Source organism: Lottia gigantea (genome assembly GCF_000327385.1).
Source record: "Lottia gigantea unplaced genomic scaffold LOTGIsca_19, whole genome shotgun sequence".
NCBI lineage: Eukaryota > Metazoa > Mollusca > Gastropoda > Lottiidae > Lottia > Lottia gigantea.
Genome location: NW_008708358.1, coordinates 1,666,621 through 1,682,741, shown reverse-complemented (window position 1 = coordinate 1,682,741; position 16,121 = coordinate 1,666,621). Strand labels below are relative to the sequence as shown.

Below are 16,121 nucleotides of genomic sequence, written 5' to 3'. Positions count from 1 at the left end.
TTCTCGAACGATCTTAGCGCTAGGATGTCCTAGGTTCTTATCTTCTAACGTTGATCCTAGGACATCCTAGCTCTAAGATCGTTTCGAAAATATGTGGCCAGATTTTCTATCCAGAATTCAAAATTAAATTTTCTGTAGTGTATTCCTCATTTTCTAATACATCCACTGTAGAATAGTCTGTTAAAGTCTGACACTAAAACTGTTCATCGTCATCCGATTGTTTTAAAATATTGGATAATAAATTGATAGCTTTAAACATCTGAGATTGTCTCATATTTTTAATGTCCGTCGGAGAATCTGGTATCACAAGATTTTCTAGTTCTTCTTTCACTTTATTTTTTACTGTTAATGTCTGAAAATAGAAATATTGTTTAATATATTTATTTTCCTTCTGGGCTTGGAACGATAAGTGTATCCATGCAAGGTGCAATCAGAGATTTAGTCATCAGTTCAACTGTTTTTTTTTTTTTTGGGGCCTTGTTCTCTTTAAACTCAAGTACAATCTTAAACTTACTCTAACTCGTCCCTTGCCAGTTCTACTTTTCTTCTCACCATCTTGTGGATTATTGATAGGACTACCTGCTAGAGACAGGATTCTCTCCCCTGGTTTTGGATCTCGGTTCATACCCGGAGTAAACGGTAATCTGAAACAAAAATATCATGTTATAAATTTTCTTTTTCAATGCTGGGTAATTATGACCGATAAAATCCTGTCAGTTATTGAACCAATTCTTTGATTACATGACTCAATTAGGAATTAAAGTTTTGATAATCATAAATTCTGATGATGAAATATTATAGAATATTTACCTGGGGTCAAATTTAGGTGTAATTAAAGGCGTGGGCCATCCTGATGTGGACATAGTTCTACTTGCTGGAGTCATTCTGGAAAGAAATAATTAATTTGTTTAATTAGTGTAATGTTAAAAGAGCTTACTTCAAACATGGAATTTTTTTACATATGTCAGTTCAATTGCAAGATAAGTAACGTTCATTTGCAATAAACATCATTCTTGAGTCATCCAAGATACCTCAGAGACTATAGTCATCTATCTATTGATCCTCTTTTGGACTTTGGCTTATACTTAGTGCCATTTGTTATTTAGGTGGATTATTCGATTAGCCCAAAGTTACACATACCTGATTCTAGAAACAGACGGAGGAGCCATCAGAGATTCATTTCCTTTCGTTCCTCGTTTTCTTGTAGATTTCCTCACACCAGTTCCTGTTGTTGATTTATTGGAATTCTTCTGCAATTTCAAAATATTATTTATATAGTGATCACCAGATGCTAATATTTGCGAATAAGAATAGTAGCCAAAAGTTTTGAACGCAACTCTCATGCAACTGAGAGATGCCTATAAAAACTACTGGCTACAGAAGTGTACAGAAATCTCAGATTCCGATTCAAACCGTTGCTGTGAAAAAAATCCTTCAAGAAGAGCACTGAATTGTTAATCAATCAAAAGACTCAAGTACCTACCCTAACAGTTCGTTTCTGTGCTACAGGAGTCGGCTCCCCTTCTTCTTGGATGACTTCACACGTGGGTAATATTTTCGGGTTCAATTTTGATCTATAATATATAGGTTAAATTTCTATGGAAATTGAAAAATAATAATACCACCACAAAATGTTAAAAAATTTTACTTGCAGAGTTTTAAAATATTTTGAGCTGAAACATTAAACTCCATCTGCTGAATGAACATTGATTTAAAGAAATGCTGACTTGCATCTTAATCTGATCAATACCAGCAGCTGGTCTACTGGCCACAAAATTATATGTATACACCAGCTGTTTTTATCAAGTGAAATCACATAACTTTTATACACTTCCAGTTGATATTACTTGGAGTTTAGTAGGGTATATGAAGTTTTTATTTCATTAACCCTTCGTGCTAAAAATGATAAGAAAATTCAGACTTACATGGACTGGGCTAATTTTCCAGATATAGATAATGAAGAAGGCATAGAAGGGGCTGATTCACTTTCTGCTAAAGCTGCTTCAATCGTTCCACCTAGTTCTGAAATTGATGAGTAATTATACAGTGATTTGGACTGACAGCATTTTCAGAAATATTAAACATTTCACCATTGTTCCTTAAATATTTTAAATTTCCTGTTTATTTGTGCATCGAGAATAATCTGTTTTTTAGTATTTTGTTCTCAACATTGAATCACAGAAACAATATCTTACCAATAAAATCTTTTAATTTCATCTTTTTTATGCACTGAAAAAGAAAAATCAATTAGAAATGAACTTATTTACATCTATGAATCTGATCTGAATGATTGTTTAAAGAGGTTTCCTGTTAATGTCTATCAGGGAAATTGGAATGGTGCAAATTGATGCTATTAGTGTCCCCGATAGTCCTAAGAAATTCAGAAAACCTCTTTAGGATCGCCTTTAATGTGTTTTATGGTGAAAAATGCTTTAAGGATTGGAACCTTAGTTTGTTTCTTTGAAAGGTTTCAGAGCTGGTTATCTACAAAACTGCTCACAAGAGCATGACAGTGAATTCTATTACATACCGCAGGAAGCTGCATTATTTGACAGTGTAATTTCCTTTCTATAGCATTTAATAAAGTCTGTTGATCCAGCGCCATTCTCTTTATTTTCTCTTGATCTGAAAGGAAAAAAGAAAAAATTATTGCTTTTGTATTTGAACTTATCATCCTGTTTGACAATTATGTCATTAGCAAATTAAGACAGGTTACATTTTAAACCATCATTGATATAAATAGTTTCAATATAAGGAAGGAATGTATCAGTATCACAGACAATGCATCAAGGTCACTGATATTTTTTTTTTCTGAAGTGATTAAAAGATAAGTGTGGTGACAGATAATCAGTGAAGCTTCAATAGCATTTCATACTTTGAAACTTACATTTAATATCAAAATCTTTAGTAAACACAGCCAACTTTTCATGCCTCTCTTCTTCTGTCAGCGACTTCCCTTCGTCTCCTTCAGGACATTTTGGTTTGTTTCTTTTACTGACTTTAGCCGTTCTCTTGCGTGGCATCGTTACGCAAACTTTCTGTAAAGGAAAGTATACTGTGTACAGACATAGGCTAACAATAACATAAATGACAAAGTAGCAAGATTTCCAATAAGAATACAGATCAGAAGAAAATCCACCAATCCAATGTCAATCAATGGGACATCAAGGCTATCACTCAGTAAAAATCATTAACAACTCCTGAGATTGCCCGGTTTAAGGTGAAATGGGTCAAAACAAGTCTTTTCTTGAATTAAATCTTAGCCATAATCTCTTGAGCAATTGTTGTCTTTTTATCAATCAAATTTTAAAAAGTAGTTGGTCTGAACTTTCGCCTTCGGTTTAAAAAACTGAAAGCAAGTCAGTCTCCAGGCATATGATAATGCCATAGGCTATCGTTAAATCGATAGGGCCTAATCGACGATCATTTGAAGGGAACAAGCAAAACACATATAATCCATAGCACATAAGAATATTGTTTCAATAAAGGTATACCTGTTAAACATAAATAAACCTTGATAATTTCGTTAAAATTTGTTCAGTTGATTCCTTTCTATTCAGCGCCCTTTTGAAAGTGAAAATTTAATCCAATCAAAATTAAGTATTCTCACTTCCGGTTATTTACATACGGGTATTTTCAAGATGTCAGCCCGCTGTGTGTCAACATTAGCTTCTTTTGGAAAAGGAAACTGGAAGGTTTCAACCAATCTTCAAGTAAGCGTGCCTGAAATGACGACTTTCCTCATACTTTCGACGCTGAACATATTTATATCATTGTTCATTTTGTCCTAATTGCAATTTTTACTTAAATTCGGACTTTGTATCCAAGGGAGGTAATTTTGGCAAAAGAAGTGCTTTAAAAGTTTAACTCAGACCACAACTAATGGCTTGAAACCCTGAACAACACTGTTACTGAAGCGATATATAAGCCCATCATTCTAAAGCCTAATTATAGCTAAAAAAAATGTAATAATTATAAAGAAAAACCTTATTGTGTGAAATTTTATCATTTTTAACAGGTTTACCTTCAAAGATGCCTGAAATCAGGCACTGCAGCAGACAGAGCCAAATATTTTCCTGTAGCGACTAACGTTATGCTACCAGCTGATACATTTAAAGGAAAAACAGCGTTTATCACTGGTGGAGGGACTGGATTAGGGAAAGGAATGACTACATTTCTTTCAAAACTTGGTGCAAATGTTGTCATCACCAGTAGGTCAGTCCTTTAATCTTACAGAATCTTTCTTGCCATTTGTAATGAAGACGAGAAAAGAATTAGCTTGTGTAAGCTTGTATCCAGTAATCTCTTCAAAATATATATGTGTTCTTTCTGCTAATGAAGCTCGATTCCATGTTTATTATTATTTTCCAGAGTTTATTATTATTTGCTGGTAGTTGTAGCACATTTCAGAAAGAAATCAGATTTCAGGTTTCTTTGATGTCATGTTGGTGTTATTAATCATTTTATAAGTAAGGAAAGTAAGATAATTTGAATGCTGAATTGTATGTTTAATATATTTAAAGGAGCGTTGATGTGTTGAAGAAAACAGCTGAGGAAATTTCAAAAGAAACGGGCAATAAGGTATGGACTAAAAGGAATGTTAACAGTGTCTTTTAAATCATTTCTTTATCCAGATACCTTTTTTAACCACATTAACAGGTCTACTATAGTAACATGGCTAGATTCACTAGAATGTACTGAAACAAGAAGTTAGATTTAATCTTACCATATAATTAGATATTTGTACATTTATGAGTTTTTTTTGCTCAGATAATTATGGCTTTCTTATACTTTCTGTAGGTACTAGCAGTAGGAGCTGATGTCAGAAACCAAGAAGCCATTAAAACAGCGTTAGATAAATGTGAATCTGCATTCGGGTTACCAAATATCATTATAAATAACGCAGCAGGAAACTTTATTTCACCTACTGAAAGATTGTCAATGAATGCTTGGAAGACAATTATTGATATAGTGTTAAATGGTACAGCTAATGTCACAATTGATGTTGGAAAGAGACTGATAAAAGCTAAACAGGGTAGGTATCGTTCAGCTATTTCAACTGTTTAATTTTCCATGAAAATACATTGTTATACAAATTGCAAAAAATATTGGCAATTTCTGACTAAACGTCTTTGTTGTGTCTGCTATTTATGAGAGTCTAACGAAGCACATTTCAATTTCACATTTCATTAGCACAATTGAAAGAGAAATAGAACCATTTTGATAAGGTTTCCCCTAATTGTCATAGGTTTTCTTTTCTGACTACAGTTTTGTAGCTTCACATTTACTTTATTGTTGATTGAAGTTCTTCAAGGTATTGGAAGATGGATTGGTTTTTGTGTAGAAATTCTTAGTTAAACTCATATTTTACTCTTTTTGTAGGAGCTGTTTTCCTATCTATATCAGCTGATTATGCTGATTCTGGATCAGGTTTTGTTGTTCCTAGTGCCTCTGCTAAAGCTGGTGTAGAAGCCATCACCAGGTGAGGACAACTCTGAAACTGAAGGATTAAACAGAAAGAAATTATTTTATGAATTTGACTGCTGTAACACAGTCCAAGCCCTCGCTTCTTCAAAATAATCTTTTTATCAAAATTTATATTTTAAGGATTTAAAAAATATATATTGTTTTTTTTTGATTTTTTTGGAAATCAAGGGGACCATACTTCTTACTCCAAATTTTATATAGTGCAAAATGATGTGAGGTTTTCAGTGAATGGTTTGGTTAATATATGAGCTTCTGAAATACTGCTGTACTGTTAAATTCAAAATAATGTATGTTTCAGATCATTAGCTAGTGAATGGGCTAGATATGGTATGAGGTTTAACTGTATTTCACCTGGTCCTATAGAAACTCAGGTATGCTTATTCAATACTGACTTTTCAATAAAACAATATTAAATGTTTATATCCTACTTTCTGCCTTTGGTTGGTTTACCATTACAATAAATGTGGATAACATTTAATGTCATATGATATTCTTTTCAGGGAGCATTCAGTCGGCTAGATCCTACTGGAGAATTTATGAATACTAAAATAGGAGGTATACCAGCTGGAAGAGCAGGGGAGGTGGAAGAAATTGCCAATTTGGCAGCCTATCTTGTCAGTGATTATTCTTCGTGGATTTCAGGGCAGGTGAGTTGGAAAATTTTATTTGCCCTGGGTAATGAGAGGCCTAGGTATATTAGTAAATTCTAGCACCGTCATCTGATAAAGTGGCATCTGTTGTTTCAGAGGTGAAATCCTCTTCTTTTGCTTTCTTGATTCTGTAACTAAATTGGCAAGTAATTCTCATTATATCAATTGCAATTTTAAACAATTTGTTGAACTTAAAGAGTCTTGGAGAGCTGCAAATTAAATAAATCTTATCCGTCATTTCACAATGCATGGTGGTGACTGTTATCTCTAATAGAGTGCACTATAGCAGGATGTAAAACTCAGTTTATTTCATATTGCATTTTCAGATAATAAGATTAAATGGTGGAGAATATCCAAGTGAAGCTGGCATGTTTAATCCATTAAAACTGGTTTCTAATGAACAGTGGGATATGTTAGAGAAGATGATCCGATCAGTGAAAGGATCCTAATGGCTTGTAATCGCTGTTAGTTCACCATGACATTTTATAAGAAATATACTAAAGGTTCCCAAGTGCTATGGATTATTTTGTGTCTCTTTAAGAGATATCAAATTTTCCCTTGAATCATTAAGACTTATTAAAGGATCCTTTTGACTCCTCTTCAAATTGACATTTAAATGAATATACTAAAGTGATATGGGCTATTATTTTGTGACCCTACACAGATATTGAATTTTCTCTCTAATTTAAAGGGAATTCAAAAATTAATTGTACAGTCGATCTCCAAATTTGTTTTGGTCATCAAGAAGAGCTTATAGGACTTAAAAAGGCTCTTTAAAAGTGGAAAGGTTCATTCACCTTAAGACCTTCAACTCTACTGCACTTGGCATGTTGTCTCTATATGAATAATATTTTGATGCAAGGCTGAAAATCAATTTTATTTTATGGGTGTGTATTTGATTAAAAAATATATCATTCAATTGAGTTAAATTCTGAAGACATATTTCTTTAAATGTGATGTAACATTTTCTTATCTATTTATCGCAAAATCAATAAATCTTGAAGAAAATAAAAATGTTACCATGGTTACCAATTACTTTTTTCATGGTAATTTATTTTAAATATCTTGAATAACCATATATTCTCATCAGTTATCTTTCATTTATAGACGCCTATAATTTCATACTGGAAAGATAAGATGTTAAATGATGCCCGTGTGCTCAAGTCGTTTCGTCACATTTCTTCTTTTAATGATTTTTTATCATGATTTTCCATCACAATATATTGGCTTTGAGTAAATAAGGTTTTACGAATTGACATAAACATGTGGTATATTTGTTGTCTTGCATTGAAATAAATGCATTATATTAGCAGAGATTAAGTTGTATAATCCTTCAGTATAGCAGCTGAACAAATTGCAATTTTAGTGTAAACTTGTAAAACCTTTTCTTTTTTGGGTAAAATTACATTAGGAATTGGCAATTACATCTACTTGTAACAGGTTTTCACCTTATCGTTCACAACCTTGACTGAACATTTTATTTTGAAAAGAGATACAGGCTGTTGAAAATAATTTTTATGATCTTGTCGACTGCATCCCTTTAATACATTGTGCATGACTAAAGTTTAAGCTGTATATATAAATATTTATATAGAACCACAATTGTTACTTTATTATATTGTTACTAATTGATAATTAAAAATTAATTATATGGCAATTTGTAATTAATTTTCAGCCCAAAATTTTGACAGACATTCATGTCAACGACCCTACCATACTTGGATGTTAAACTAGGCCATTTGATGGAAAAATTATTAATCAGATGAAATGTAAATAGTAAAACAATGTTATAAATATTTTATTATTTCCATTGAATGACTTTGGCACACCTGTTGTCCAATAAATAATGAGTCATTTGCCATAGTAAATAAAAACAATTCCACTATATTACAATGAATAAGTATTTTGCAAAAACTATTCGCAATTATTGAATGAAAAATCCCCATAAAAAAGACCAAAAAAGCAAGTCCCTCGGTGAAACTGTTGCACCAAAAATTGCAGATGTATCGAAACACGCGTAACTATTGCCGCGTGATGACGGCGGCGAAGATGAAAGAAAATAAGTAGGTCAATATACTTACCTTGATTTACTGTAAGAAGGGAGACAACTCCGTCTGTTTATTTATTAATTATTTTGAACATGGCGGCGGACGATAGAGCTCCGCTATTAAAACACGATGAAAATGAATTTGATCCGTTTGAAACTTCGAGGAAAAACCTTAGAAAGTTAATTAACAGTAATGAAGGGGCGCCGTCTGAGACTATAAGTATCAGTGGTAGTGCTTCAGTGACGACACTGACCGAGTTAGACAACATTGTGGCTGTTTTTGTCGTCGCTTTTGATATACGATCAGGTGGGTGGAATTTATGTATTCAGTGTTGTTTTTAGGGTATCGCATTCGTTTTTAGAATGGAACATAAACAATTCTTAAAATATAATCGATTCTCATGGGATTTGTCTTCAAGAGTTCAAGTGAGGTGCTTATGGATTATTTTGATCATCCTGCTGTTATAATCTCGACTGAGATACGGGCATAAACTTGGAAGTAGAAATAAGAACAGATCTATGTAAATCCAAGTGTAGTATTCTGGACACTTGATTCTACTTTTCACTAACTCACTTATGATTGATATACATGCTAATGTGAAAAGTTCATTAGCTTCTACCTATGTTTAGCCAAAATGTTGTTTTGGATTTCGGGGTTTCGTCTTGCTGTTCGTTAAGAGGGCCTAATTGGATTATTTATGTGAAAGGGATATATTGTTCAACTTGGGTACATGAAAGGGATATATTGTTAACTTGGGTACGGTAGGCTACATGAAAGGGATATATTCAACTACCGTTACTGCATATATAAGGAATATAGCCTGAATATAGTCTGAAACATCTGCCTCTTCCAGCCTCTGATGGATATTTTGACAGTTTTCAGCTTGAGTAGATACTGATATGAAATTAAATTAACTTTATGATGATTGTAAATTAGTGTTGGACATCACTGTAACTTTGTTGTTGTTAGTATCTTTGAACTTTTGGCTGCATATGCAATTTTAAATGGTCAAAGCTAGATGGTTAAAAAAATTTTTTTATGGCATTGGAGAAGTGGCATAAATGGTGCAAGGAGCAAATTGTGGTATGACTGAACTACAAAAATATTCATCTTTCCAAATACTGTATATTTTATCTGAGTTTTGCAGATCTGATGTATCTAAATAAAGCTTGAAAACCTCTGCACCTGCAGAGATGCAGAATGTCCTGGTGTAATAGGGCTTCTTTTTTCTGTCTGTAAACCAGCTTACATCTGTCCAAATAGAGACAAATGTTTCGGTCTAGCTTCTGTTAAGACTTGAGTGACAAAAATACATTTGACTCTAAAGCACATGTGATTGTGAAGAATAAGTATCAATCATTATATTTTAACTTGTTTATTTGATGTTTGTATTTCATAATGAATAGAGAGTAGATCTAACCAGAAATAATTTTGTTTCCTAATTGTTATTAAAGGAAGTTGTGGAAAAATGTGTTTTGAATTTATTATCGATGCTATTTAGATACTGACTCTAATGTGTCAATTGAACCTCTATGATTTTAGATAACTGACATTGCTGTTATGAAAATTGAAAATACATTTGATTTAAATTGAAAAGCAAGCTGAAACACTTAATCAATAAAAGTGTCAAAGAACAAGTTATTGGAATGACAAAAAAGGCACAAAATGTGTTCACCATAATAGAATAAAAATAGTTATCTCATAGTACAAATTAGATCACCAGAATTGATTATAGTTTTTAACTTTGACAGTATTTGGTTATAGGTCTAGTTGGCAAGACTTTGAATGAAACATATTAGTAAATGCTCAAATCGTTCTATGTCTTTGATTTAGAAAAAAAACACTCGCCCAGTTTGTGCTTTTTTTGCCATTTCAAAAATTTGTTCTTTCTTATTTTTATTGGTTTTTCAAACTGCACCTGTAACATATTCAAGTATATTGATTATTTCTTCATTTGAGCTCACAGAGAGCCAGAAACCTGCATTAAATTGTGTGAAATTGTATTACATTGATATTGTTGACATTAACTTCTAACTCTTGTCATGCCAATTGAATATTCTATGGTATCATTTACCTGAAAATGCCACATTTCTGGCATCGGAACTATTATCAGACATTTTAATGTCTGTTTATAAAGAGGTCAAAGTTTTTTATCAATATGATGGTGTCAGTTAGCTGAAAATGACACACTTCTGAACATTGTAGTTCAATATATTTTTTTGATAGCATGAAGGATTCTAGATGTCAAGAAAGAATAGACTCCACATCAACAGCCTGTCATATTGTGCACCCTCCTTGGTGTAATCTAGTTGGCCTCATTATTACTCTCTTGCCGACAGACATACAATTGAATTTTTTGCTCATTTAAAAATGAAAATGCATTCAATTTATCCTTGACATCTATCTCATGGCCCAGAGTGTCATTTCATGTGAACTCTCTATGGTGTTATAGGAGCCGTGGTGGCGCAAAGAGTCCAGGTAAAGACTCAGTTTGTCATTGTGATGTGTCAGTGATGTCGTTGTCAATATTTCTAATTGAGATAATAACATTAGTCTTTGACAGTTAGACATACAATCTACTTCATTATAACTGGAAAGAAACTGGCTGTTCAGAATATAAAGTATTTCTACATTATTGACAGAGAGGAAGTCTTCATAAGATTCCATGAAGCAAGGCTGTTCTTCAAATTGTATTACAGTGCCTGTCTTCCTCAGCTCAGCCCACTACCCACCTTTCAGTGGCGTTTCATTGAATCATTAGATATTGGTGTAGGGGTCAAGGGGGACTATGACATTTAAGAATTTTATAAAAAATTTGAAACTGGAAAGGGGCATACCAGACCAGTATAATTCTACCCCCATCCCAGGCCGTAGCTAGAGGCCCCCTAAGAAAATTTTGTCCCCCACCCCCCTGAAAAAATTAAATGACTTAAATGACTTGTTGAGTCGCCATAGTTGAGCCCCCCTTCAAAAAATTTGGCCCCTCCTGAGACCCTGGACTAGGTACGGGCTTGCCCCATCCCCCTTATTCCTGAAATCCCATTGTTACCTCCTATGGATCTTATTTCTCTATATGTTTGAATTGTAGGTAATGTTATTGAATGGTGTGTACCAGATGATACAGATTTAGATGGGGTAGAATTTAAAGCTATGGTCAGTGGTTCTCATACACAGGACACAGATTTTGTGTAAGTTAATCAGCTTTTTCTAGATTTTCTTTATGATGTATGGAAATTGCAAGTTACCTGAAATAAGCCCTGATTATTTTTCAACTAGAAACTAGTTCAACTAGAAAGGTTTGTCAACCGCCAATGCCTTATGCTTTTCAGAGAGTCCACATAGCTTCTTCTTCATTTCTTTGTTATTATTTCAGATATTTTCGTAAAGATAATTATTATGGTTTGGCGTGTTTCGAGAATATGAGAATACAGAGTGAAATAGAACGGGGTTGTCGGATGAAATCTGTTGGTATCCTAGCAACATCATACACCACCCTATACAGACATATGCAATTTTTAGAAACACAAGTTCGGTATGTTTACTGCTCCTTGATGGATTGAACATTTTTATTCAAATCTGAATGTTAAAAAATCAATTTATTAATAGCCACTCGAAACTTTCAATTATGATGTTAACACCATCAATATAATGCAAAAATCTTAAAAAACGATTCAGCATATTTTTTCTGACTTAAGATTTGTGCAGTTATTTAAGTATTTTAAAAAAAAAAAGAAAGAAACAACTATATTTTACAAGGATAACAACTTAGGTTCACAATTATGGATCCTTTCTACTAGCTGGTCCTTGGCCAAACCTCTGGGCATTGATCTCTGGGTTGACTGGAATTATGAGTGAAGATGGCTTTTTCAAGGTTATAGGACTATCTCGTGCCGATCAAGATTGGAACCCACAGCCACCATTCGCTCGACATAACCAAGCAAATGACGTCATGTAAAAAACCAACGCTCTAACCCACTGGTGTTATAGAACCTCACTTAATAAAAACATTTTAAATTATGAAGGTTGGAATTGGTCTTTTGCTTATTTTAGGCATTTATTAGAAACGCCTGGTAAATATATGCAGTTAAAAGTATTTTACGATGATAGAAAAGGAGTAATACCGTTAAATGAAATCACGATGGATGGTTTACGACCTTCACCTTTATCTACACCATCAACCCCCAGCAGAGATCTTCTTCCAGAAATGAAAGTATGTATCCTTGCTCAGCTTTGGTTTTATTCAAATTTGCCATTAGGCCTAATTAAAGGCACATAGTCAACTATGTACCAAGGTGACATTACTAGGTGTCCTGTTTTTGCTTGTTTTACCTGAACTTCTTAAAATATCCTGGTTGTTTTTTTATTTTTGTGTTTTCCATTCCAGATAACCCATCCAGCAGGTTGCTTTTCCCAGTTTTTACAATTTTTTGGTAACCAGATATTTGTTTTATGGAAACTAGCTTTATTACAAAGAAGAATATTGTTTTTTTCTCCCCCACCAATAGGCATTGTTTGTTATAGAGGTAAATATAAGCTTTATCTATACAGTACTTCTGATATCCGAGGCAAACTAGGCACAATTCTATTGTGAAAGGCACAAAATTAACTTGTACTGTATATGGTTTCAAGTAATCTTTTGATAAGGAAGCTATTTACCACACAAACTTATATTTGTTTAAAAAATATCCAAATAAAGATTTAAAAAAAGAATATATAAATGTGCATGAGTATTATTGCAATTATATTTTTGTCAATTTTCAAATTGAAATTCTCTGAAGCGGTGAAAGACTATTTTATTAACATTGTTCAGTAAATATTGATCCCTTTCTACTTTCAGTTTATTGTGCATGTTGTTTAGGACATCACAATATTACCAATATCATGGGACAAAACCCACAACCACATTTTTATGTTAATGTAGCTGATATAGAAGCATTAGAAAATGAAGTTTCTTACATAGCCTGTAAGTAGAATGCCTTTTTTTTGGTTTTTAAGATCTTTCAGATCATTAACCCTCTAATCTCGAATATTCAAAATGTTAATGCTTTTTAGGAATCCTTTGGGAATCTTCTTGTACCAATCACTTGCCAATAGGGATGTATTTTTGCCTGATCTGCTTCATCCGACCCATCTTTTCTCATTATTCTAGCTGAAAATGGGAATGGATTATAATAAAAGAAAGTTTAATACTGAGAGGTTTAGACATGAAGCAACTGGTAGTCAACATAGACTGGATCCTTGTGATCCTTATTTGTTATCTTTGTATAAAAATGGGTGTTTCATTCTTTCTTGACAGGTACAACAGAGAAGATATTTGAAAGTAAAACTCATTTATATGATGTCTATGTTGATAATCAAATTGTAAAAGTTAATTCACCAGGGTTAAAAGAAATTTTAAAAGTCAGTGATGCTGATAAAGATAAAGCTGTTCAACTAAATAATCAAAGGTAAAATTTCATTGTTTGAATTAGGGAGATTGAAGAGATTGGGGATAAAGAAAACATCACACATCAGTTGAGATTGTGCCATTTCTCAATGTAGTATTGCATAATTAAAACAAATTTTATCTTCAAAATTTGAAAAAGGGGGCCCACGTTAAATAATATTTATAAATTTCATGCAAAGAATATCACCTAGATAATATAAAAATCAACTCTTATCATTTGAAAAAGACAAAGATCATTAGAAGGCTAAAGTACTATAATGGATCAATCTATCACAGCATCTGATATTATGGATGATGCCTAGTTTATTTTTTATTTAATATTTCAGAGCTTCCCATAGATTTGAAGTAGAAGAGTTGGGAGAAGAACAGGGATTTGATGAAGAAGATGTTTTTACAAAGTAAGAATTGAAAACTTGTTACCTTTACCAATAGTTTCACTACATGTTTATTGCTGGGACAAATAAATAACAAAAAAACAACTTTGGTATGCAGGCTTTCTTTAATTTGATTGGAAAATATCAAAATAAGGAGTATTTGTTTATCTTGAGTGAATTAAATTTTGAGATTATATTGTGCACCAGACTGTGTCTGAAGAAAGGGGGTATTTTAACATACATTATTTGTATGGAATAAGATTTTTTTTTATATAATTTTATTTTCTTTTCAGTTTTTTTGTGGAGATGAATGACAGAATATTTCAAATGTTATTAGAAATCTCAAATTCTCAGGATCGACAGTTAACGTCAGACCACATGAAAACAATGGGGCTGGATCCACAGGGTGATCGCAGCTTCCTTATGGAATTAGTCGAGCATTATGGGATAGATGTAGTATTAATGGTTGACAATCCATGCTGTCCGAAATGACAATGAATGTAATATGTAGGTATGATATCAGCGAGAGACAGTTATATTGTTAGTGAATGTGTATTTTTGAAAAATGCATGATCAGGGTTGTTCCTTCAAAATTTTTACTGTTGGACATTTTTAGCATGATCCACAAATACTTTATTACAAAATGTTATTAATACCAAACTCATCGTTGAACATTTATGAGCATCATCAGACATGACTGGTAAATATAGCTCAATCAACAGCTCTCTTGAAAAATAAAATCACCTATTGTTACAAGTAGGTTCGAATATTACTTTTAGAAAAGCTAAGATATATTGAATTCCAAAGAATGTATACATAAATCAAATGAATAATCATTCATCCAGTCTTTTCATATTGTCAAGAAATGGATAAATCATGTTAACAAATTAATTATATATTCACCATATTATAACTACATATAGTAGCTTTAGATTATATCAGTGAATTCCAAAGAATATCGTTAGTGAACATTTCTTCTTGAAAAACCAAGAATCACTTTGGTAATGATATTTACCTGAAAATGATACTTAGCTTAAACTTGAAAGCTAAAGTGAATGTTATTGAATTCCATGAATTCCAGAGAATTCCAAAATAACTTAGTGAATGAATGCAATGGAATGTATGGTTGAAAGAGGTCTTTTATGTGATTTTTAATTTCCAGATTAGATACCACTCCCCTTTTTATTGGTTAGTGTCTTATTAGATCTAGGACTACCTAGTCATAAAAATTGATAAAGTGGTATGGGTCAAAATGTGACCAAACCAACTGACAAATGAATTTTGAGCATAAGTGAAGACTGTTTTTCAAAACCTTACTTACATCATTGTATAATTTCATGAGTAAACTGTTAATGAAATATTGTTAAAACCGACCAAAACAAGTGCAAAACCAACTTTAATTATGATTATCTCAGTTTTTTTGATACATGTAGTGGCAATCAGTTTTGCTTCCAATGGTGCTTTTTCTTACAAAAATTTTGTTGATATTGTAAATTATATTGTGTATGACATAGATTTTCTTGTGAATATTAGTCAGAGCTTTTAAATAGTTATTTCACCAAGAAAGCCTTCAAGCTTTGTAAGTTATGGACATTCACATAATCAGCTTTGGTAAATTAAGTGAATAAGTTTTTGAGTAAAGTTTTCAATTGCTTTCAGTATATTATTAATCCTTCCGTCAGTCTTTAACATAAAAGAGAGTATCCAATTTGGCTTAGCTTTTAAGAATATGACCAAAGTAATATAGTAAGTAAATTAAAGGCCTGGTTTTCCTGAAAGTTTTATTAGATTTTGTCAGTTCGTTTAGTTTGTGTCCAAAATTGTACATAGTGTAGTAATAATTATAGGCCATTAAAAAACATTCCAGATATACACTGTCTCATGGTGTGTTTTAAATAAATCTAGGGTAGTATAGCATTGTTTTTAAGCAATGAGTGTAGTGTAGGTCTTACAAGTTGAATGGTTAATTTATTTCAACCATTTATTTATATCTGCCCACTAATGGTATACGTAGAATTGTCCACTTTTGTTATTAGTTTAGAGTAATTTTCAGTAACAATGTAATGAGATTCCAATAGGTATCACTGAGATACTCATGCATTGTTAATTTCTAAAG

General features: G+C 32.5%; 3 protein-coding genes across 3 annotated transcripts in view; 2 read left to right on the top strand and 1 right to left on the bottom strand.

Annotated features, from left to right (window-relative positions):
- LOTGIDRAFT_231390 (hypothetical protein) overlaps positions 1-3,562 on the bottom strand; it is a 4,919-nt gene extending 1,357 nt beyond the window's left edge. Inside the window, exons 1-10 of the mRNA XM_009052767.1 lie at positions 3,495-3,562; positions 2,888-3,038; positions 2,531-2,625; positions 2,196-2,229; positions 1,926-2,022; positions 1,484-1,574; positions 1,141-1,250; positions 811-885; positions 515-644; positions 1-352 (exon numbers count right to left, since the gene is read on the bottom strand). Of these exons, the coding sequence (XP_009051015.1) occupies positions 194-352; positions 515-644; positions 811-885; positions 1,141-1,250; positions 1,484-1,574; positions 1,926-2,022; positions 2,196-2,229; positions 2,531-2,625; positions 2,888-3,023 (927 nt within the window). The 5' untranslated portion in view covers positions 3,024-3,038; positions 3,495-3,562 and the 3' untranslated portion in view covers positions 1-193. The remainder of the gene's footprint in view (positions 353-514; positions 645-810; positions 886-1,140; positions 1,251-1,483; positions 1,575-1,925; positions 2,023-2,195; positions 2,230-2,530; positions 2,626-2,887; positions 3,039-3,494) is intronic.
- An 89-nt stretch (positions 3,563-3,651) lies between these two features.
- LOTGIDRAFT_213936 (hypothetical protein) lies at positions 3,652-7,792 on the top strand. The gene is made up of 9 exons (XM_009052766.1): positions 3,652-3,713; positions 4,019-4,215; positions 4,524-4,581; positions 4,801-5,035; positions 5,383-5,482; positions 5,786-5,858; positions 5,988-6,134; positions 6,464-6,639; positions 6,865-7,792. The coding sequence occupies exons 2-8, from the start codon at positions 4,094-4,096 to the stop codon at positions 6,584-6,586; spliced, it is 858 nt and encodes a 285-aa protein (XP_009051014.1). The 5' UTR covers positions 3,652-3,713; positions 4,019-4,093; the 3' UTR covers positions 6,587-6,639; positions 6,865-7,792.
- A 485-nt stretch (positions 7,793-8,277) lies between these two features.
- LOTGIDRAFT_231388 (hypothetical protein) lies at positions 8,278-14,497 on the top strand (the record flags this gene model as incomplete). The annotated part of the gene is made up of 9 exons (XM_009052765.1): positions 8,278-8,491; positions 11,274-11,373; positions 11,559-11,717; positions 12,236-12,395; positions 12,570-12,708; positions 13,023-13,148; positions 13,482-13,632; positions 13,958-14,029; positions 14,299-14,497. 9 exons carry the CDS (start codon positions 8,278-8,280, stop codon positions 14,495-14,497), a joined length of 1,320 nt encoding a protein of 439 aa, XP_009051013.1.
- Between the last annotated feature and the right edge of the window lie 1,624 nt (positions 14,498-16,121).